The sequence below is a fragment of the Scatophagus argus genome, chromosome 22, assembly GCF_020382885.2.
Source record: "Scatophagus argus isolate fScaArg1 chromosome 22, fScaArg1.pri, whole genome shotgun sequence".
NCBI classification, from domain to species: Eukaryota; Metazoa; Chordata; class Actinopteri; family Scatophagidae; genus Scatophagus; species Scatophagus argus.
In genome coordinates, this window is record NC_058514.1 from 4,727,262 (window position 1) to 4,748,770 (window position 21,509).

Sequence of the window (21,509 nt, forward strand, 5' to 3'; positions counted from 1 at the left end):
TTTCTTGCTATTTTTACAGTTTTTCAGCCGTCGTTTAAATCTGTTATGCTAACGCCGTACTTATTAAAGTAATGTCTGAAATTTTGGTAAAGAGCAACACTGTCTGAAGGAAGTCCGCTATGCAGGATTATTTGTTTAAATGTTGCTACCTTCGCTAGTTGGCACCAGATATACTATACGGTAATAAAACTAGTTGTTATTATTATTGTTGTTCTATTAATGACAAGTGTATGTAGGACCCCACACTAGTCTGGTATGTGTCACCTTTGTGCTTCGGGCCACTTACAACGTCAACATGAACTTTCCCTCATGTCGACAAGTTCAATTTTAAACTTCTGTTTAAACGTCAGGGAAATTAGTTGTTAGGAACACCCTCATCACTGTGGCAACAAACACCTGAAGACTACACGGCCCACTTTAATTGAAGGTAAAACCGAACAAAGTAATAATGTCCAGGAAAGTCAGCCTGTAAACTGTGATGGGTAACACAGACCATTTGCGCCCCTCCTTCATGCTGTTGCCATTTGTTGAGGGGTTGAGGAATATAAGCTGCCGCCTTGCTAAACGACAACGATGTGGGAGGAGAAGATGTTAAGTGTGGTGAAAATGAGGGCCAGTGTCAGTTGTAGCCTGTCACCGATCTTAACCCCTCCCAGGCATTTTCCCTTGGGTGTTGTTCACTTCAGACCTCTTTTTGGTTTGGTTTTGTTTGAGGGTTTTTTGCTTCCATAGTAATTTAAAGTCAATACCTGAATATAGAAAGTATTTAAAATGTTTATCCTGAATTGTACACAAAACCAAAAGACATGATGGCTTAAACTACAAAAATTAGCTGTATTAAACCACCAATAACCTATTCTTTAACAGGCTGCAGCAGTCAGTCTTCGTCCCTGAAACCTTGTTGCCGAGCAGAACTATCGCCAGACATGAACTCCAGCACTCAACAACAATTGATATAACCACCCAGGCCTTGAAATACTTCACATAAATTGGACAAAAATATCCTTATCACACACCTCCCTTTCCTCTCTCTCCGTGTCCCAAGTCATCCATCACTCTCGCTCCCAAAACACTCTTCCCTACATTCGCACAACGCCACAGAATGTAGACCATAACAGAGAGGCCGACACACACACACACACACTCTGTTTGGGTTTAGGCGGCCTTGCGTGTTGTCCGCCGCCTCCTGGCTCACTCTCTGTGACGTGGTTGGCTGAGAGGTGTGGACACATTCCTGGCGCTTCGAGCAGCGCTCCGCGGCAGGCCGGGTTGAAGGTCACTCACCTGTCTGTCAGTCTCGCCTCCTCAGTGAGAGGTGAGCGGGAGTGGATGTTTTTTTCACAGCCGTGGCCGGATAGCCTCTTGTACCCACATTTCCTCATTCTCAGCCCATTCACAGATTTGTGGCAGAGGGGTCATAGCTCTTCCAAGTTTCTGCCAAACTGTTTCCAGACAGCAGGGGTAAGGGTGAACGAGTGCATACGGGAAGAGGAATGCGACTGGAGGGAATGCCTCGGCGTCAGCCGTAGAAAGTAACTAAGTACTTGTAATTGCTTGTAAATTTTTTTGTCATTTTATCAGAGGAAGAAAGCATGAATTAATGCATGTATCCATCAACACCTGCTATATGAATATTGAGAGGTTGGGCTCATTGGGATAAACAGTAGGTGACACTCCCAACTTGTATACTTGTAAGTATGTTTTTATTGCGTTTTGGAGCATTTTGCTTTCATCAATACACCATCTGTTTTAAAGTTCTTCAGATATTTCAGGTTTTTTTATGGGATGTAAATGCATTTTTTGAGCATTTCCACTAAAGACAGATTTCCACTCTTAACTTCTCAACATTTCACAGTGTCCAGAAAAAAAGAAAAAAACGTGTGGCAGAATGTTGTTTTTCTTCTTTCCTACCTCGTCCTCTTATGACATCTCACTAAACTCAACTACTAAACAGAAGGCCTACACAAAGGAGTTAAAACTACCTGCTTACACATTGATGCATGGACATCTACTACAGCTGAACCGTGGACCTCCACTGTCTCTCTCACTGTCTCTCTTGTCCACTCACTCACTCATTGTCCCCAGATTGACTGGCCATTCTCAGCACTGTGATGGAGATGTCCTGTGGGGGGGTGGGGGGGGGTGTTGCATGGTGTGGGAAACTAGTGGATGAATGAGTATTTGGCATGCTTGCATCGATACATAGTTTGGTCTGGTGTGTCTTTATGTGTGTGTGTGTTTGTGAATGCAGTGATGGCAAATGCATGTATGTGTGTGTATACGTGTGTATGCGTGCCTGTATGAGCACAATGGCCCATTTGTGTTGCTATAGAATGGAGTTATGGCCTTTGTCCTGTCAGCATTCTTGCGTTGCTATTGGCCTCAGAGTGCATGGCAGCTCCCGCAGGCTCAGGGACAATAACCCCCCCCCCACACACACACACACACAAACACACACAGTCCCCTCCTCTGGGAGTCACAATGCCCCTCTTCGGTAGCACCCATCACCCTGAGACAGATGCCCTGAAACCAGCCTGCTATGGGTGTCACACACCTTGCAGCACCCACACGTCCTGAGGACGGTGAGGGGAGAAAATAAAAGCAGAGAATATGGAGCACGAGGATTTCTTCTCAAGAATATGGTCAGAGGAAGTGTGTGCTGGATAAGCGAGTCATGTGCTCAGTATTATCCCATCAGCTGTGATTCACTTACAGAGGAAATTAGAAGATTATGGTGTAGGAAACCACACTGAAACTGAATCCCTCATCTGAAAATATCCAGCTCGGTCCATAGAAACCATCCATCCTCTTTGCTTTTACTTAATTGCGCACAAAAACACACATTCACACACACATCAGGAATGTTCCCTTGACGAGCATCGGAGCAAGCCAGAACAGGGAGGGTGATGTTGACATAGCAGAGTGATTGAGACGCTACTGCTGATTATTATAAAGCAAACAAGGACCTGATGTCATCGAGTCGTTATGAACGAACCCACACATCATCGTGACAACAGACAGACTGAGAGGGAAAACAGGCGCTCGCGACAAGTTGGGACACTCTGTAAGAAAAACAGATTAAACACCAGGACCTGTCAGGTAGTCAGCGTTAACATTTGGCCTTCTCAGCCAGAGCGGGCAGGTACGCAGACCTCAGAGGAGAAATTACAGGAGATGTGGTTGTTTACAGGCTGTAAAGCATTTCCCCTTGCCTCGCCAGCACCTGTGTTTTCACCAGCCACAAAACCAACAGCGTGTCCAGCTGCGTTAACACCACCATGAAACCACCGGAATGGCTTCCTTTCACTGAATTTATCAACCACCTTTCAATGAAAACAGGCTGCAGAAGTGCTCGATTTCTGTTCTTACGACATCCAGGTGACAAACTCTCGTTGGTCCTCACTTTTGCAAAAAAGGCTACAGCGTTGTGGTTTAGATGCTGTGTGCACTGACAAGGATTTAGTTGTTTATTTTTTTTGTTTAAGATTCTCTTTCTTTTACTTTACCTCCGGAGCAAACAGCCCCACTTTTCTAATCAGACGTTGCTGTTGATGGATTTATTTGCCTTATTCAGTCATGCCAGCCAGTCTTTGAATGTATTCAAAACAAAACGCTGTTGTTGCTTCCTTAAACATAACCTTGCGTGCCAGAAGAAAGAGCTACTCAGCGTCCGCTGTTTAGGCCAGCACGTTAAAGGAATATGTCGGTATTTTGGAAAAAGTGCTTACAGCTTGAGCATTGTTCCCAAAATGTCTAATATGCCTTTAAAGCTTTGTAAATAGGCGACAGGTTTTGTCCTTGAACTGCACAACACATTAAAGCGCCTCTGTTGAGTTTTCTCACAAAAGTTGTGTTTCCTTTCAGTCTCTCTCTCGCTGTAACGGATTGGTTCATCCTTGAGGTCTGACAAACGTAATTATTCCTCTATATGCAACACTGGCAAAGACAATTTGTGAAAAGCTGTAGGTTTTATATTTGCAAAACATACCGAAAAGCCGTTTGAAAAATATCCATTGTCCTCACAAGTGCACCTGCAAGACACAAACAAAACACTGACCTGATGGTGGTCAGCTTTAAGCTTTTCCATGTGGTGCCTTTAATTTTGTGAAAACCTCAGACTTAAAGCTGTATGAGACGATTTTGGACCACTGGGGGGAGTGTAAAACTTCATTTTGTTACAGCTAATGTGCCTGCAGACACAAAATTAACATCCCGTATCAGTCATGTTTCTTCACACCTGGTGAATGGAAGTTCAATATTCCCTGCATGTGTGTTTCTATCTCCATCAGCTTCTGGGGAAAACATGTGGTTCTTTATCTTCTGGTTAGCTTTATCAGTTTATTGTTGGACACTGGGCAGGTCATGTAGCAGGGTTTTATCTTCTTGTTTGGTGAAAACAAGAGTTCGTGAGAAAAGGGACTACCGTAAAAACTAAAACAACGAGCCAAAAGAAGCATCAAAGCAGTGCTGAGATAAATCTGTGCCAGTGTTAAACAAATAAATATCGGTTACTAAAGAATCAGCATACAAAGCTGTAAGTATATTATCAGAAAAATGTGTTTATGAGAGAGAGAGAGAGATGAAAAGAGAAAGGGGAGGGAGAGAAGGAGGGAGGGTTAGCATGTGTGGACATGAAGGCGGTAAAGGCCCGGGGACACAGAGAGAGAAAAACATTAGAGGTGATTCACAGGCATCGCATGGCACATCAACACATACCTCTTTCTTTAAGTCACTCACAAACGCCCCTTAATCTCTCTCACACAAGCCTCAGCTCCCTTGACATAAACACACACACATACATGCACACTTGAATGAAAACACACACCTACTACCGCACTGCCCCCTGTTCAGTCTCGTATGGATCACTTCCCCATTAATCAGTACATGAGAGGGATTCTTCTCATGCTGTGTGTTCATATTGAAAGTCCTGCTTCAGGCACTGTTTCCTGAATGAAAATCAACTCCGTTTATTCTCCCGTAGGGATGTTTACCTAACGTGAAATTGCTGTAAAAATTTACAAAGGGATTCACGTCTTATGATAACAACGCTCATATGGTGATTACATTTTTTTTCCTGTTATGATTGATGCTGCTGGAGTTTAGATTTCACAGCGGACAGTAATGTGTTGTTGTCTTATAAAAACACTGATAGGATCTGCGTAGTGAGTGCCATCAGCCCCCATTAACCAGCATGGAGTGCTACACCTGCATCCCACACCAGCACACAGGACTTTAACATACCCCCTAAAGGTAACCACAGGACCGTAGGGCAAAACATAATACACACACACACACTTACACACACCAAACTCATGCGAACCATGGAGCTGGAAGAGAAGAGTTTCAGGGTTACACACAGTGGTATTCAGATCTTTTACTTCAAAAAAACAAAAATACAATAACATAACACGAGTCTCTAATGTAAGCCCTGCTGCATAATGAGTACTTTTGCTTGTGATGCTTTAAGCATATTTTGCTGATGATATATATGTATATATATATATAGGAGCAAAATCGCAGTTGAACATTTTACACTGAAGTATTGAGGTTGTACTTTGAGATTGTACCTTTAAATAAAACTTAAGTGACTCGAAACCAAATCATTAGTTAACTCAGCTCAGTATTTTAATGATCAACTGATAAAGAGCAGGTTCAACTGCTTTGCCAATAGAATTAGTGACTGCAACGCCACAGGGACAGCGTTGAGCGTGAGAGGCGCAACACTGACCTCTAGTGGTGTAAAGTTGCAGTACTTTTATTTCATCGTCAGTGCAAAGTCAAAGCAGTGATTTTGTCCAGCGTTCAGAAAAGTGACACGAGACACTACAAACAACAACTAACGGCACTACACACAGGCCAACTAAAGTACGACACAACTGACGGGAATACTAAACACACATGAATAAATCACTTAAAATACAATAAAACTGAATGGAACTAATCTGACATGAAACTAATAAATGACAAACGGAACTAAAAGTAGTAGAATGGCGGTGTGGTAGGCTTTGACCCGATGAGTGAACATCTTCACTCTAAACATCATCGCTAGCAACAGCAACATCAACAATAACAACAACAACAACAACAACGTCACGTCTCGAGGACGCGCTCGAGCCAACACCACGCGACGAGGACTGACAAGATGGCGATCATTTTAGAAACAGAGGAGTTACTGCCGTGAAGGAGAGGCTCGGTATGCTGTTTTCTTTTCACAATGAGTGATTCATAATAAATGTGTAACAGTACATCTGATAGTCCATTCGGTCCTGTTTCAACACACCCAGCGGGCTGGTTTTAAAGCCGAGCCTGTCGCTGGGAGCTGACCTCCGGCTAACGCATGAACTTGTTAGGATTATCCCAGTTAGCCTGCTAGCACGCTAGGCTAACGTTAGCAGGACAGCTAGTGAACACTAATCTCTTGACCAAAATGAGTAAAACGATAGAGCTACCATAAGTGGCGGTTGTTGTCGTGTGCCAGATTTGTGCGTTATTCTACGATATTTGGGGCAATTACTTTGCAGGTTTTTTTCAGTGGTTTAGATTTTCTTTGTGAATGATCTTAGTATTTTGTAATCGCAGCACCCGTGTATCAATTACACGTTAGCGGCAGCTAGCTGACATTAGCTGGAGAGGTTACGTTGCTCAAAGTTTGGTCTCTTTCTGCTATTCTTATGAGGCGTCTCGGCTTTTCTGTTATGTGGGGCAGTTTGCTGAAAGGTTAGACAAGCTGATCGTGTCTTTTGCGACGTGTATAACCCGTGTGGACGCAAGGCTGTGGGGTGTTCAGCCACTTAGGACCATGCAGTCACAAGGACAAACCAGGCAAAGCGCGCTAACTTGCAGATGAAACTTCTGCAACACTAGAAGCTGTGGAACAACTCTACCAAGAGAGTTCGCACTCACTGCCACTCCTTTCTGCTTATCACGTTAATGGCTTGATTCCTGTAACCCTGTGGTGATAACCGTAACGTACTGTGTGGATAAGCCTCACTATGAGGTTTTCATCGGGAGATTGAAGTTTCTGAATCGGGCGACAGCAAAGTGCAACTTTATTCTTCATCTTTATCTTTTATTCTGATGCCACCGAAAGAATCAGGCTTAAAGGATTTCCTGCTTGAGCCATCCTAACTAAACTCAAGGTTAGTTATAAACGCAACATGGTGTTTTGGATCCTTGACAGCAGAGAGACTTTATTTATATCACAGCGGCTGCACTCTCTCATGGCAGCACATTCTGATGAACACGTATTGGATAAACACGCCCACTCCGCGATATAAATGATAAGCAAACACCTACTTTGACCTGAACGCTTTGAGCTTGTTTTGCTGTTTTGGAAGTATTTAATGGAGTGAAGCGAAAACACTGCAGAAGGAATCAACATCATGTTTTCTCGCTCTCTCTAACCCGTTTCTTATCAGTCTCTTTTCTTTCCTTGGTTTCCACTCTTTCATTTCCCCAGTAAAGGCAGTCTTGTACCCAGACAAAGGGTGCACCTCTTTCCAAGCTCAGTCCCTCCTTTGTTAGATAATCTTACTTGTTTGACCTCCATGGGGAGGGTTGATAGCACTCTGCCCACTCAAGGGTCCCCACTTTCTCAGCTGAGCTACACCAAGCGCCAGGGATGTGAAAACAAGCTAGAAGAGGCTGAGTGAAAACTGATTGTTGGGTCTTGGGTTAAGCTTAGTTGTTCTTCTGTCTGTAAACCAAAGCACAGCTATTGTTCAGCAACTCTCTCACGGTTGGAGACTGGGATTACATCAAGAGGAGAATTCTGGAGCTTCTGCACCGCTTACTATCTTTCACATTAGAACATTTGATAGAGGGGAATATGTTGATATCCCTGAGAAATCACCCTGGCTGTTGTCACTGAGTCCGCTGAGATTTTATTTCTGAGTCATCATCTCAGGATGTGAACTTACTCACCTTTTTGGTTTTTAAGCGGCTGCGCCTGGCAACACTCAATGCAGTCACGTTTATCTACAAGTTATTTTACTGTTGGCCCTTCTTTCTCTGAGGAAGTGTTACAGCCTGCTCGCCACATGGCAGTTTTCCACAGTTTACTGTGTGCAGCTATGAACTCATAAAACAGAGTTATGGGAGGTTAGATGTAGCAGCTTTGAGATAATAGTTTTATTGTGTGGTTTGATGTGTTTCCAGGAAAAGAGTAGCTTGTCATTATGATATAAAAATGCACTAAATGTGCATTTTTAAAACTATATTTTTGGCCCGTAAGGGTAGATGATGAAACACTATAAACACAAGATAATAAAAACGAAAAGTTGTTTAGAATTTGAAGAACAGATTTTACTTTTTTTGTTGTTTTTTTTTTTTCCCCATCTATTCATTGTGACTGACCAGATATGTTCTTTCTCCACTCTAGAAACAACCATGCCGTGGGAAGGTCCCATTTCTCAGCTCACCATGATCACCATGGTGATATGAAGCCAGTGTGAAACGTTAACACATCCACAAAGACTTACACATAGACGGTCAGTTATTGACTGACACAGCCAGCCAGCCAGCTCGGCCGGCCGGCGTGTGTAATGGACAGGTGTAAGCATGTGGGGCGGCTGCGGCTGGCCCCAGACCACTCCATCCTCAATCCCCAGAAGTGGCACTGCGTGGACTGCAACACCACGGAGTCTATATGGGCCTGCCTGGGCTGTGCTCATGTGGCGTGCGGGCGTTACATCGAGGAGCATGCTTTACAGCATTTCCAGCAGCAGCGCCACCCGTTGGCTATTGAGGTTAATGAACTTTATGTTTTTTGTTATTTGTGTGACGACTATGTCTTGAATGATAATGCCACCGGAGACCTGAAGCTGCTTCGCAGTACGCTCAGCGCCATCCAGAGCCAGCGCTATGAGGTCACCACCCGCAGTGGACGCACACTCCGGTCTACGAGCGCAGCACCTGATGCCGTCATGCCATCCGGTGCCCGTGAGCTGCAGCTGAGGGACGAGGACAGGATGTTTACAGCGCTTTGGCACCGGCGCAGGGCTCTTATGGGACGTGTTTTTCGCTACTGGTTTGGACTGACTGAATGTGGAAAGAAGAGGGAGGAAGAAGAGAGAAAGAGGGAGGAGGAGGAAGAGCAGAAAAGGGAGGCAAGAGAGAGGAGGCGAGCTCTTAAAAGGCAGCTACAGGAGGAGTTGGAGAATGCCCCTCTCAGGAAGAGTCGCAGGCTACGTCGGAAGAGCCAGCGAGTAGCCGATGCGGCAGTCACAGCACCATCTCAGAGGGTACGCAACAAGACAAAAACTCCTGTGCCTCCGTCTCTCACCCGTAGGCCAAGGACTCAAAGCCCTGCCACTGCCACCCCCAAGACAGGACGGACAAAAAAGGTCCAGCCAACTTCCAAACCCCGGAGCCGCTCTTCTACCACCAAATCTAAGCCCAAAACACCCCCGGCGACCCCCCGTTCTGCACAGACACCTATTCGCCGCAAGCAGAGTACCAAACAGGGTGGCTCACCCTTCAAACGGCGTCCCACAGTCACTCCTGGGGTGACGGGCCTGAGGAATTTAGGCAACACCTGTTATATGAACTCCATCCTGCAGGTGCTGAGCCACTTGCATGTCTTCAGGGAGTGTTTTCTGCGCCTGGATCTGACCCAGGCACTGGAGCTGCTGGCATCCGCTGTCCACGGCCAACTGGCAGAGAAGGCCTCATCCCACTCCCCACAACGGAAGGGATTCCAGGCCAGCTCAGGCTCTGGGGCAGGGCTGAGTGGCGGAGCCTCACGGGGCCGCAGCATGGAGCTGATACAACCCAAAGAGCCCAGCTCAAAGCACATCTCCCTCTGCCACGAGTTGCACACCTTATTCCAAGTTATGTGGTCTGGCAAGTGGGCGCTGGTGTCACCGTTTGCCATGCTCCACTCGGTGTGGCAGCTGATCCCGGCGTTCAGGGGCTACGCTCAGCAGGATGCACAGGAGTTCCTGTGTGAGCTGTTGGACAAGGTGCAGCACGAGTTGGAGAGCACTGGCAAGCACACAACTGCTGCAGGAGTCCCACAGACGCAGAAACGACTCATCAAGCAGGTGCTGAGTGTGGTCAACACCATCTTCCATGGCCAGCTCCTCAGCCAGGTACCATCTCTCACACACACACACACACTGCTGGTCTGACAGACTAACCTGTTGTCACCTTTATTTAATCACTGAGTAACTCAGCAGTGGTCATAAGCTTCATCTGACTCACTTGTCCTGATGCCTGCACACTGTGCTTGTATTAATACAGTAGCCATCATCAGCTCTAACTGGACTGTGTCATCTCTCTGGATTCATCATCTGTCAGTTCAAATATTTATGTGTCATTTTAGCCTCCCAACTCTTGAGTATGTTTATGAAGTTGAGATGGAGTGATTTCATGTTTTTGTTGATTTGACATTTGAAGATGTCACCCTGAGCTTTAGGAACCTGTTATTGTCATTTTTTATTTTACTGTTTTTTGACAAATCATAGACTGAACGAGTAATCGACTGAATGTACAACCACATACATGAGTTCACGAGTCCTGCATCATGTTAAGTAACTCATGGAAGAGAGACTTGGGCGGGGGGACATTAGTATGAGGACGAGAGATTAGCGTCTACTTGTGGAGGCTGAGCACACACTGTGACACCTGCTCCTGCTGAATGGAGGGCTGTGTGTCTGTGAGGGCTTTGGGCTATCTCAACCATGTGACTGTTAACTACAGCACCGACTCAGACTGCCTTTGAACCCTCTGACAGTGGGGAGGGATGATATATAATGTGTATGATTATAACATTACGTCCATGTCCTGTGAGCACGCACACGTTTTTATTTCCCCTCACTCTGACGTGCAGGTGACGTGCCAGGCCTGCGATCATCGCTCCAACACTGTGGAGCCCTTCTGGGATCTGTCACTGGAGTTCCCTGAGCGCTATCACAATAATAGTAGGGAGTCGGCTGCACAGGCTTCGTGCCATTTGACGGAAATGCTGGCCAAGTTCACAGAAACCGAAGCACTGGAGGGAAACATCTATGCCTGTGACCACTGTAACTGTGAGTTAAACAATGTAAACATACAGACGCACTCTTGTTTTTTTCACTCAGAGAGCTGACACTGATACTTTAGACGTTTACATCTGGCATTGATTTGAATCACAAATCCAGACTGTGGTCTCTTCTTTTTTTCCTCTTCCTTCCCCAGCCTGTCTCACTTGTTGTGTTTAGCCTGTCTAAGCACGTTCTGGACCCATATTTTTTTTTGTGAATAGAGGTTAAAGTGATAATGATCTGTTTACTCAAAATGTTGGATGTTCATTGAAAACATGTCAAGCAAATGTTGATACTCGTCTGAGGAATCCTAAAAACCATCAGCTGCTTTGGGGGAATAAAATTTGAATGTTTTTTTTATTCAGTATTGTGCTGGCCTTTCCACTAGATTGCGTGATTTTACAGTAGAAAAATGAGGTGCTGCTATGTTACACATAAAGGGACTTTAAGGGACAGTTAAAGCTAAGTTTGGCAGTAGTGTTTTCAAGCTAGCAGTCAACTTGACATGCACTGGCTCTTTCTATCATATCAATGTTTTAAGCATGTAAACTTGATCGTTTTGAACCAGGAACTTGAGTATTTGGAACAAGAAACTTGTGAAACATAAGTTTCTTGTCATGTTAGTCTTTCAGATCATCAGCATTTGGGTAAATGAAGGTATCAGACGTGGTGTCACAGTTACATCTTCATGTATAAGAGGATCTTTGCTGATCGGTGACATTTACGTTAACTCTCTCCTGTCGTTTTCAGCCGCTCGACGGCGGACTTCCTCCAAGTCAGTCCTCCTGACTGAAGCACAAAAACAGCTGATGGTCCACAAACTGCCTCAGGTCCTGCGGCTTCACCTCAAACGCTTCAGGTATGACGATTTTGCACAAGAATCAACCAGTCTCTGCTGAAAACATAATGTACATCGTGTGATTAATACTTCATATTTTCTTTGTTTTATTTGAGGTCTGTCTCTAAAACTCGTGCCTTGCCAGGGACAGTCATAAGCCAACTGAAAAATGTTTTGTTGTGATGTGCTGGCTAACTGGCTTCCTGTCTTGTGTTTGGTCCTCAGGTGGTCTGGGCGGAACCACCGGGAGAAGATCGGAGTCCACGTCAGCTTCGACCAGCTCCTCAACATGGAGCCATACTGCAGCCGGGAGCCGTCGCCCAAAGTTGTGTCCTGCTCCAGTCCCAGCAGCCCCAGCTCTGCAGGCTCGCCACGCCCCAAGCACTTCCTATATGACCTCTCCGCTGTGGTGATGCACCATGGGAAGGGCTTTGGTTCTGGCCACTACACCTCCTACTGCTACAACACAGAAGGTGGTGAGTACAGACGGTTTTGAAGACCCGCGATTTGTTGTTCCTACTTTACGTGCTGCCTTCATGGTAAATGGTTTTTTTGGTGTCTCCTCCAGGCTTCTGGGTTCACTGTAATGACTCTAAGCTGAATGTGTGTTCAGTGGAGGAGGTCTGTCGCGCTCAGGCCTACATCCTCTTCTACACACAGCGAGTAACTCAGGACAAAGACCGGCCGCTATAGGACCACAATCCCTTGAACCTCCTTCCCTCCGCTGCAGCCTGACAGCTCAGCGAGAAGATATCAGCACAGCCCCACCCATCGCTCTCTTCCCTCTTCCCTCCCTTTGTTTGGGCATTTTATATCCTAGGAGGATGGGTCTTTTTAGTCTATTTTTCTAAATAAGGAAAAAAAGAGAGGCAAGACTCCTTTTTAAAACCTGGTTCTGCTTTGTGAACTTCTTGTATATGCTGTTTATATGTAGGTATTTTTTTAAAAACAAATGGTGATGTTTGTGATTTGTGCAGAGATGTATTTTATAAAGAGAGTTATCAGCCAAGATGTGTCTCAGTGCCAGCTAACAGACCGGGCACGATGACAGGTGTCCTCTACAGGTTGCACAGGTGTATTCACATGTCTGCCTACCTGCGCATGGTGGCTTGTTGATTGTAAATGCTGTTTCTTTTAAAATCAACTGAAATGTTTCTCAGTCACTTTAGATAGTCGTCACAGAACTGGATGTAGGATTTTAAACATGTCATTCACTCGCTACAGACGGCCTCCCTGTCTGTGTTCCAGACAGGTAAAACTTTAATCGGTGTTGACACGGCTGCATTTAGCTACTTTCCTGCCAGAAATGCACTAATTTTCTGGGAGCATCATTTTTGAACCAGTTTGTAGTTTAAGATCTGTACACAAGCAGGGCTGGAGGTTTATCATTCACCCTGAAGTCCTCCTGGGTCTGTCTGGAAAAATTGGCAGACCTCAAGCCAAAGCCTTAGGGGAAAGTGTGTGGAAAAACCTTTCAGCGTTTCCAGAATGGTTCAACATTTGCGTGATGTTTATTTTTTTCCCTCTTCTTTGACTTCCACTGGAAAGTCTCCAAAGGGATGTGTTCAGTGTTTTTTGGGCTAAATGCTGCCACCTCTGCGCTCCAGAATGTAATTGTCTTCAGAGTTTGACGCGTCTCCAGCCAGACTTGTGTACCAAAAAAAGTGCCCTTTTGTTCAGAAAGCAGATGTATTTTTATAGTTCATATCAGTCCAGCAAAGTGGAATCTGCACAGCTGCAGTCCCACCCAGACCAGCATTTAGATTTTGAATGTATTTTTTTTATACAATCCTTCTCAGAGGTTTTAGAAAGGAGGCCATTGACTGTTTTTAAAGTTTTATACAACCGCTGATTGTTCAGCACCACCAGCAGTTATGACAGACTTCACTGTTCCGCCACCCTCAAGGAGGTGTGTGTACTGTATGTGTACAAACTGTTTTGTTCTCCATCTTTTCAGTACAATATTCAAACTCTTAACAGATTTTTTGCAGTGTCTACAGGTTGTGATATTTATCTCCATACTGGAGAAAGTTGTAGAAAAGAAAAGGTATTCTCCACCTCAATCATGCTCCCTGATTCCTCCATCAGAGGGCAACTCGCATCACTCTTCATGTTTCCTTCAGTTGTCAGATGTGATAAATTGTCGGCATTTTGGTTACTTGGATGTTTGTGAGTGTGTGTGTGTGTGTAAATTTATGGAAGTTATACTATGCAAATTGTTACCTCAATTTTTTTCTAGCGAAAATTACCTCAATAAATGAGAATATTTTTTCATTTTTCTACAAAAGACACCCATGTCTTGCTTTTTTTTTTCCTCTGAGTTTATACGAGTGACCAGGAAGACAAAAAGCTCGACAGAGTGCTGTGAGATTATTTTTTTTGCTTTGTGTGTAGACCCATCAGGAGAACAGCCTGCAATGAACAAAATCATTTTAATCATCCCCATATTTTTTCTTACAAAAACATTTTCAGGGAGTTCAAAATGTAGCATTTTAATCAGGAACAATACAGTGGCAGCAACCATTTCAGAGATATTTTACAAATATCAAAGAAACGATGACGAGAGGGCCAGAGTGCAGAGTTCCCTTCTGTAGCAACAGAAGCCAGATCATACAGCTGCAGATGCACGGTGCCTGTATGACGACGGCGTTTATTACTACTCCCCCGAACTTAAAATGTTAAGAATTGTCTGCTTGCAGAGATTTCTGGCCATGCATTGGCCTTACCACTTCTTAAAACCATCAGTAGCATTTGTGCTTGATTTAAGTCGAGCACTAAAGTACTGGAGGCCCAGAGTGGAGCCACAGAAACTTTGAAAATGACAGGGAGGTATAAGAGGGTTTCCCCCACGCCCACCATCTCTTTGAAAACTGAGTGTGCACTAGATTCAGCTGCAGCTTAAATAAATGTTTAACTGTTTGACAGTTAACCTTTTAATGTTGAGGAAAAAATGAGGTCTGCAGGACAGGGAAAACTCAAAGCTTCCTCTGACGGAAACAGATTGCTTTGATTTTAATTTCTTTAGCTGTAGTCGATGACAGAAAACTCAGAAAGCCAGTCTTCTCTCCGTGCAAGCTGTGAGTGGTGCATTGTGGGTAGAATACAGTAGCATTTGGCATTCCTCAAAGCTGCTCTGAGACAACCACGTCCTGTTTTAGACGCTCTTTCCTGTTGTTTCTCTAAAGGAGGAGTTGCTAACGGGGTCAGGCGGTGCTGTGTGGTGATGGGAGGTGGAGGGGCGTGGTGCCGTTGAATGGTGGGTTGGGGTGTCAGTAGTCGTCTCCCCGGCTCACCACCTCCTTGCAGGTGGGCCTGAGCAGGATGGTGTGCTCGAACTGAGCGGTGTAGCAGCCCTTGGTGTCGCAGAGAGGAGGGTAAGGGTCCACGATGCCCAAGTCACACAGGTTCTTCAGGGCCATCAGGTACTTGCTCTCGCCCAGGCGGTCGAGCCAGCGGCGGCAGAACGCCAACGTGCCGAAGTTCTCGTTGATAACGTTGAGGAGGTGCTTTGCTCTGGGCAGTCTGGAGAGGAAGGAGGGAAGAACAGACATGAAACATGAACACCACAATTTAAATACTGACGGTGCTCAGGTAGCGTACAGGAATGCATCACAAAGACGGACCAAACGCTTACCTGATGGGGACGTGGCCCACGTCAAAGTTTTTCATATAGTGGGAGCACTCCATGTCATCGTGGACCACACCTTTACCTGTACTGCCAAATGTCTCGATGGCATAAACCTCTCCCTCCTGCAGGGCGAGAACACACCATCAATAACTTACAGCCGATCCCGAAAGCCTGCATCATACTCTCACAGCGACAGAGATCAGAAAAATTCATAGAAATTGTGAAAATAAAATAAAATATTATATATATTATATTATTATTATATATATATATATAATATAAAAAAAAAAATAAAATACTGAATTTTCTTCTCTTCTGATAAAGAGTAGTGTAGACATAAGGCATAAATATAGTGTGGACGTGTCCTTAGTGAGGACGATGGCGCTCAGATTTAACTCACCTCCATTTTTGTAGCTTCTCCTCCTTTAACGATGGGAACAGTCTTGCCTGCATGTATTCTGTACTGACCGATTGAATGACCATTCAGGTTTCGAATTGGCTTCACTGGAATCGCAAAAAAACAAGTTTCAGAAACTAAAAGTTCACACAAGATGAAGGATAATTTATTACTACATGTAACGCTCCAAAAAAACTCCATCCATGTCACGATAGTAATTTAACATTACCAACTTTAGAGTTTTGAATCAGCTCAGATTTAAGAGTCTACATCAGCAAGACCACCTTCAGTCTGTCAGATAATATAATCAACATTTTAGGTAAATATAAATATCAGACTCAGACTGAGATCAGTGACCGAGGCCTATAACACAACTTGATCTGAACATCACCGACATGCGGTCTGTGTTGTTAGAAGAACCTACCTTGGTAAGTTTTGCCATCGAGCTCAACCTCGTAGGACTCCATCACTTCCTGAATCGCCTCTCCAACATCACACAGGCGCACATCAATGCCAGCATTCTGCAACAAATAAACAGAAAATCACGAGCTGCAGGCCCAGTTAAAACACCCCAGTGAAGAGTGTGTGTGTGTGTGTGAGTCATACTTTGATTCCAGTATTGGTGGCGTCTCTCACAGCCTCCAGCAGCTTGTCATACTTTGGATTAAATGTGACAGTGAAGGCACAGTCAATGATTCGCCCTGCAAACAGAAAGCAGAACGTCTTTCAGTCAGACAAACGCATCTGTGTTTAAATCTGCAGCCATCAGCGTTAAGTGTTAAGAGTCTGACAATTGATTTTCATTTAGTGCATTAATGAATGAACACTATAAGCTTCCTGTCATGTAAATCTTTTGACGGATAGAGAGTGGGCCTTGAATGGATTGCTTTCAGACATCAGCACAAATCGTAGTTGAGGCAGCACTTCATCCATCCATACCGTTGATGTGCGTGCCGAAGTCGATCTTGCAGACGTCGTCGTACTGCAGGACGGTGGGGTCTCCGGCGTTGGGAGTGTAGTGGGCAGCACAATGGTTCAGGGAGCAACCGGTGGGGAAGGCCAGGCCAGCATTCAGCTTGTTCTCCTTTATCAGCTTACGAGAACAGTCCTCCAACCGCTCGCTGAGGAGAGTGGAAAGGATGGGAGATGAAATGAGAAGATTAAAGTGGAAATAAAATACTTTTCAGCAGAGGAGAAAAAGCTTAGAAGCCAGCAGTGAGTAAGCTGCGGGCTACGTCATTTTTAGCCTGTAACTGTTTACTATTGGGCAAATTAGCACCAGATTAGCACCAGATTTGATTGATTTAGATTTTAGCGGTTTCTGTTTGCAATGTTCCCACAGATATGTAGACAATTATCACTGGATTAGACAGAAACTGAAGAAAACTTTAAAACCTGATGATTTTCAGACATGGTCTGGTGTTATAAAGAGCATCTTTTTTGTGTAATTTCTACGTAGATTCATGGCTGTTAATTCACAAAGGACGACATCGTCAGAAAGTGTGAGTCACACTGAATCTAAAAATGTACATTCATGTCTGTGAGTTTTGATACTCCGGGGGCACTAAGGGATTTAAAGCACTGTATCTGCCACTGCTGCTGTGTGCAACAGCTAACTTCCTCTTTCTGTCCTTCTTCTATTGACCCGGTCCCCTTCAACTGAACCACAAACACAAGTAAAGATGATGTGAAGGTAGCGATGAAGTAAGTCGCAGTGATAAAAGGCAACCTCACCAGATTTCAATCATGGTCATGCCAGGTTTCATGAAGCTGCGAACGTGCTGGCGGACCTGTCTGTGGGCCTCGGCTGCCTGTCTGAAGTCGTTCCACACCTCCTCGTTGGCTTTATCCAGCACACGCTTCTCCTCGTTGGTCATGCGCCCTGCTGCGCTGCGACTGAGAGGAGAAGAGCACACAATGTTTATTACTGTCCTGAAGACAAGAATGCTGCTTTATTAGAGGTGAAACAACTACAGATAAAAGAGGGCTGAAAATTCAGGATAGTCAGGAGAGAAAGGAAACATGTTCATGCTGCAGGTAGTGACTGGTTTTACAGAAACACTTCCAACTCATCATCAGGTCTCTACCACCTGACCAGAAGCACATGCACATGTTTACTGAGATGCAATTTATCAACAGTCAGCCTTACAGGAAGACAGAAAAGAAAAGGGGAAAAAAAGAGACAAAACACATCAAACTACAGGTATAATTGTATAAAAGTATTGTACAAACTGCAAAAAAAAAATAATTAAAATATATATATATCTATAGATATATAGATATATATAACAAATTTAAAACCAAGAAAAGGGCAAACAAATAAAGTGAGATTAATTGGACCTCCTGAGTTGAGAAACCAGCAGAAGCTCGGGCGCTTTTGTTCCAACACGATCAATGAATCCTACAGGAAACTAACTGCCCAAATACTAACAAAGGTGTGTGTGTGTGTGTGTGTGTGTGTGTGTGTGTGTGTGTGCGCGCGCACGTGCTCCTCTTACCCATCCTGTAAGGTGGGGTATTCACACTCCTGTCCTATGGGGAAAACTCCATCTGGATATAAATCGCAGATGGGCACAGATGGGGGATCGGTCTGAGATTTGGCTGGAGGGGAAAAAGAAAACATCCCATCAGATGTCTTACAGTCGGGACAAGTATGAAATAAAGCTTGACTCAGGCAGTCAACTTACGTCCTTTCTTCTTCTTTTTCTTCTTCTTCTTTTTCCCTGCAGAGTTTTCTCCTTCATCTCCATCTGTGCGGGGAGGATACTGTTGTCACACCAAGTATAAGGCACACATGTGTCAACTTAGTATGTTAAGAAAGTCACCTTCTTCGCCATCCTCCTCTTTCTCTTTGTCTTCTAACGCCTGCTTCTCCAGCTGTTTGGTCACGTCAGCCATGTCATCAGCCTCTGCCTCAGTGCCTGCAGCATTTCACACACACACCAAGCCCAGTAAGCAATCAGCTAGTGGCAGTTAACCTGTGCTGTATCAACACCAAAAGAGAGCAACGTGGGAAAACTGAAGCAGCAGAGCAAGTAGTCATGTCAGGTAAAAATGAATAAGGAATGTAAATAAACTAAAGTCTTCTAGAAAGGCAGATCTACAGATCAGACTCTCTCCCTCCTGATTATAACACATCGACTCAGGGTGTCTACCAATACTGTGTACCAGTTTAAAACTCATTTGCGTCATTTCTAAGTCAGCCAAGGATTTACCATATGTGTGTGTCGAAAAAAGGAAGACAGCTGCCTGCTGCAACTGACTGTAACTGAAAGTGAGAACACTGGATCACATGTGATCATTCAGTTTCAGTCAGAAACTTTATTTAATGTGGATTTGTCACATTGTAGCCGACACCAGATCCACTTAATAAATTCACTCGATCGGTCCTGATATGGAACCAGCAACCAGCGATGCAAGTTAAACATGATCTGCATTTAAGAAGAGAAAATTAGTAGGTAAATGTTTGAGAGAGGAAAACACTCAGTGTATTATGAAGGATCTGCTAATATTTGAGAGTAGTTCATTAATTACCGCTTGATCAAAGTGGAAGTTACACAGAGTACACACTGTGGATGTACAGAGGGCTTAAACGACATGACTTTTTAATAACAGCAAAACTGTGCTTAAGTTATCAGATGATACTGCTTGTTTTTACTGTCACGCCAAAAACAGTTATGCAGAGCTCAAATCAAGCCTGTCTTTGTAGAACATAATTCCCACAGTTCTGTACAAAACACTTGTGACAACAGTCCAAACACTGTCTCCCTCAAGTTTTTTCAAAGGGTGCAGCCCTCACTTGAGGGCAAAATTGAGTACTTCTTTCTCCAAAACAGGCAGGTTCTAAGGTAACCAATATTTCATTCAGATAATAAGATAACAAAGACAGAAAAAAAATACATGGATGTAATAAACAGGAAACGCTGTAATTACGAATAAACCTCTCTTGAATACTCCTGGGGTTAAAGTGTCCATAATGTTTTGATGCTGTTGATCTTTTAAAAAATTTAGGTCTTCTTTCCTTACATAATAACTCTGGCAAAGGGGAAATTACGAAACAGGAAAACTTGGCTTCGGCTCAGCGCAGTAGCCAAAACACTTACTACAGGGATCAGTTAATCGTCATATTCTTCTGTTTACTACCAAAATAAGTGATAAATCATTTTCTATATCTACTGGGTTGGATGTCACTGCTCTGGATGTGGGTCTGACTAAAGCCCGGCGTGTTTAATAAGGCCTGGCTAGCGCAACAGAAACACAAATCCACTCAGCTTTCGACCCGCATGGCTAATGAGGATCAGCGTCAAGTTAGACATGCTCCTACATCATCCTTCCGGAAACCATTCGAAAATAAACGTCAAATCTGTAGCTAGAAGATTCTAATCTCCGACAGGAGATTTCTATAAACTGTTCAGGCATATTTTACTAGAGATGCAAAAATATGGCAGACATATGGCAGATACTGACAACCAGAAAACGACTGAATAATGATTAATCTTTCATATATACTTACTTACATAGATTTAATATAATACTGTAAAAATACGATTTCCACGTATCTACATAAGCCTTTAACTCTTAAGTATAATCAAACAGGCAATTGACACAATCTCAAACTGTGTGAAGGTTCATATTAATATCAATTAATGTGTGCCCTTTAGGCACATTAACACTATTATTTAGTCTGTTATCACGTTAAGAAAACAACCGAACAAACTGAATGGTTTTGCTTCTCCAGATTCAGTAAAAAAATAAAACTATAAAATAAAAATCTGTGTATTGTTATTTAGCTTTAATTTGTATACCCATTTTACAGTAACAAACTCCATGAAACGTACCTCGCAAACATAAATTCTTGAAGACCATTATTTTGAAAGCAACTTCCTATGATTTCCCAGTTTGCCAGAGCTAACTGTGGTTAACTACACGCCACTGAAATGAGTAAAATTAGCTCTGCTAGCCTGTTAGCAAGAGCAACTAATCGAGTCTGCCTCACCTGTCGTTGCGGTCTTGTTCTTCTTCTTCTTTTTCTTCTTCTTTTTCGCTGTCTCCTCTACGGGGTCGGCCTCTTCTCTGTCCTCTGCCTCCCCGTTCAGGACTGGTTTCTGCTCCGCAACCTGCTCCGCTACCACGTCCGCCATGATCACAGGCGCTGGTGGAAATGGAAGCGCGAGGGACTGTGGGAGTGATGTGTGTGAGATGTTGCCTTCAGGGATACTCGGTAATTTTAATATCTTATTCCATGACAAGACAATGTCTCTGGATGTAATTCCCCTGTCTTTCAATTGATATTGCAATGTTAGTTGTATATTTAGCATTACCTGAAAATATTTTCTTATTTCCATAGTCTGTTTAACGATTAGTACAAGTTAATATATCAATCAGTTATCTCAACTTAATATTCTGTTTTGCGTAATCGTATCAAAAAGAAGATTATGTCTCATAATTTGTATTTTCTTGAACAGTCTCCTCAAAATGCTGTTTATTATCAGTATAGGAGAGTCGATTTTGTTTTATGCTTTCTTAGACATTTGATAGCGCTTATTAATGAACTCAAAAACGTTCGTTCTCAGAAATCGGAGCTCCATTGGAGCACATGAAGGCAGCACAAAGTAAAACATG

The 21,509-nt window shown here is 43.8% G+C and overlaps 2 protein-coding genes across 3 annotated transcripts; one reads left to right on the forward strand and one right to left on the reverse strand.

Moving 5' to 3' along the window:
• The first annotated feature begins 5,954 nt into the window (after positions 1 to 5,954).
• Positions 5,955 to 14,152, forward strand: usp44 (ubiquitin specific peptidase 44). 2 transcript variants are annotated; one of them, XM_046378387.1, is made up of 6 exons: positions 5,955 to 6,193; positions 8,381 to 10,091; positions 10,832 to 11,030; positions 11,775 to 11,883; positions 12,088 to 12,338; positions 12,431 to 14,152. In XM_046378387.1, exons 2-6 carry the CDS (start codon positions 8,544 to 8,546, stop codon positions 12,553 to 12,555), a joined length of 2,232 nt encoding a protein of 743 aa, XP_046234343.1. In that variant the 5' UTR covers positions 5,955 to 6,193; positions 8,381 to 8,543; the 3' UTR covers positions 12,556 to 14,152. The 2 variants fall into 2 exon arrangements, with proteins under 2 accessions (XP_046234343.1, XP_046234344.1); XM_046378388.1 differs by lacking the exon at positions 5,955 to 6,193 and adding an exon at positions 6,311 to 7,139.
• Positions 14,153 to 14,275: 123 nt separating this feature from the next.
• Positions 14,276 to 21,064, reverse strand: LOC124053338 (methionine aminopeptidase 2-like). The gene is made up of 11 exons (XM_046378391.1): positions 20,884 to 21,064; positions 18,713 to 18,808; positions 18,575 to 18,637; positions 18,386 to 18,488; positions 17,622 to 17,783; positions 16,827 to 17,008; positions 16,494 to 16,588; positions 16,312 to 16,408; positions 15,891 to 15,994; positions 15,497 to 15,612; positions 14,276 to 15,384 (listed from the first exon to the last, which is right to left on the reverse strand). The coding sequence occupies exons 1-11, from the start codon at positions 21,026 to 21,028 to the stop codon at positions 15,132 to 15,134; spliced, it is 1,416 nt and encodes a 471-aa protein (XP_046234347.1). The 5' UTR covers positions 21,029 to 21,064; the 3' UTR covers positions 14,276 to 15,131.
• Positions 21,065 to 21,509: the final 445 nt, after the last annotated feature.

Excerpts from the sequence above, each read along its gene's own strand:
- LOC124053338 (XM_046378391.1), bottom strand. The coding sequence starts at position 21,028 with ATGGCGGACGTGGTAGCGGAGCAGGTTGCGGAGCAGAAACCAGTCCTG. Across the intron at positions 18,809-20,883 it reads GAACAAGACCGCAACGACAG|GCACTGAGGCAGAGGCTGAT; the intron begins GTGAGGCAGACT and ends GAAATGCTGCAG. Across the intron at positions 17,009-17,621 it reads ATGACCATGATTGAAATCTG|CGAGCGGTTGGAGGACTGTT; the intron begins GTGAGGTTGCCT and ends CACTCTCCTCAG.
- usp44 (XM_046378387.1), top strand. The coding sequence starts at position 8,544 with ATGGACAGGTGTAAGCATGTGGGGCGGCTGCGGCTGGCCCCAGACCAC. Across the intron at positions 10,092-10,831 it reads ATGGCCAGCTCCTCAGCCAG|GTGACGTGCCAGGCCTGCGA; the intron begins GTACCATCTCTC and ends TCTGACGTGCAG. Across the intron at positions 11,031-11,774 it reads TGCCTGTGACCACTGTAACT|CCGCTCGACGGCGGACTTCC; the intron begins GTGAGTTAAACA and ends TGTCGTTTTCAG.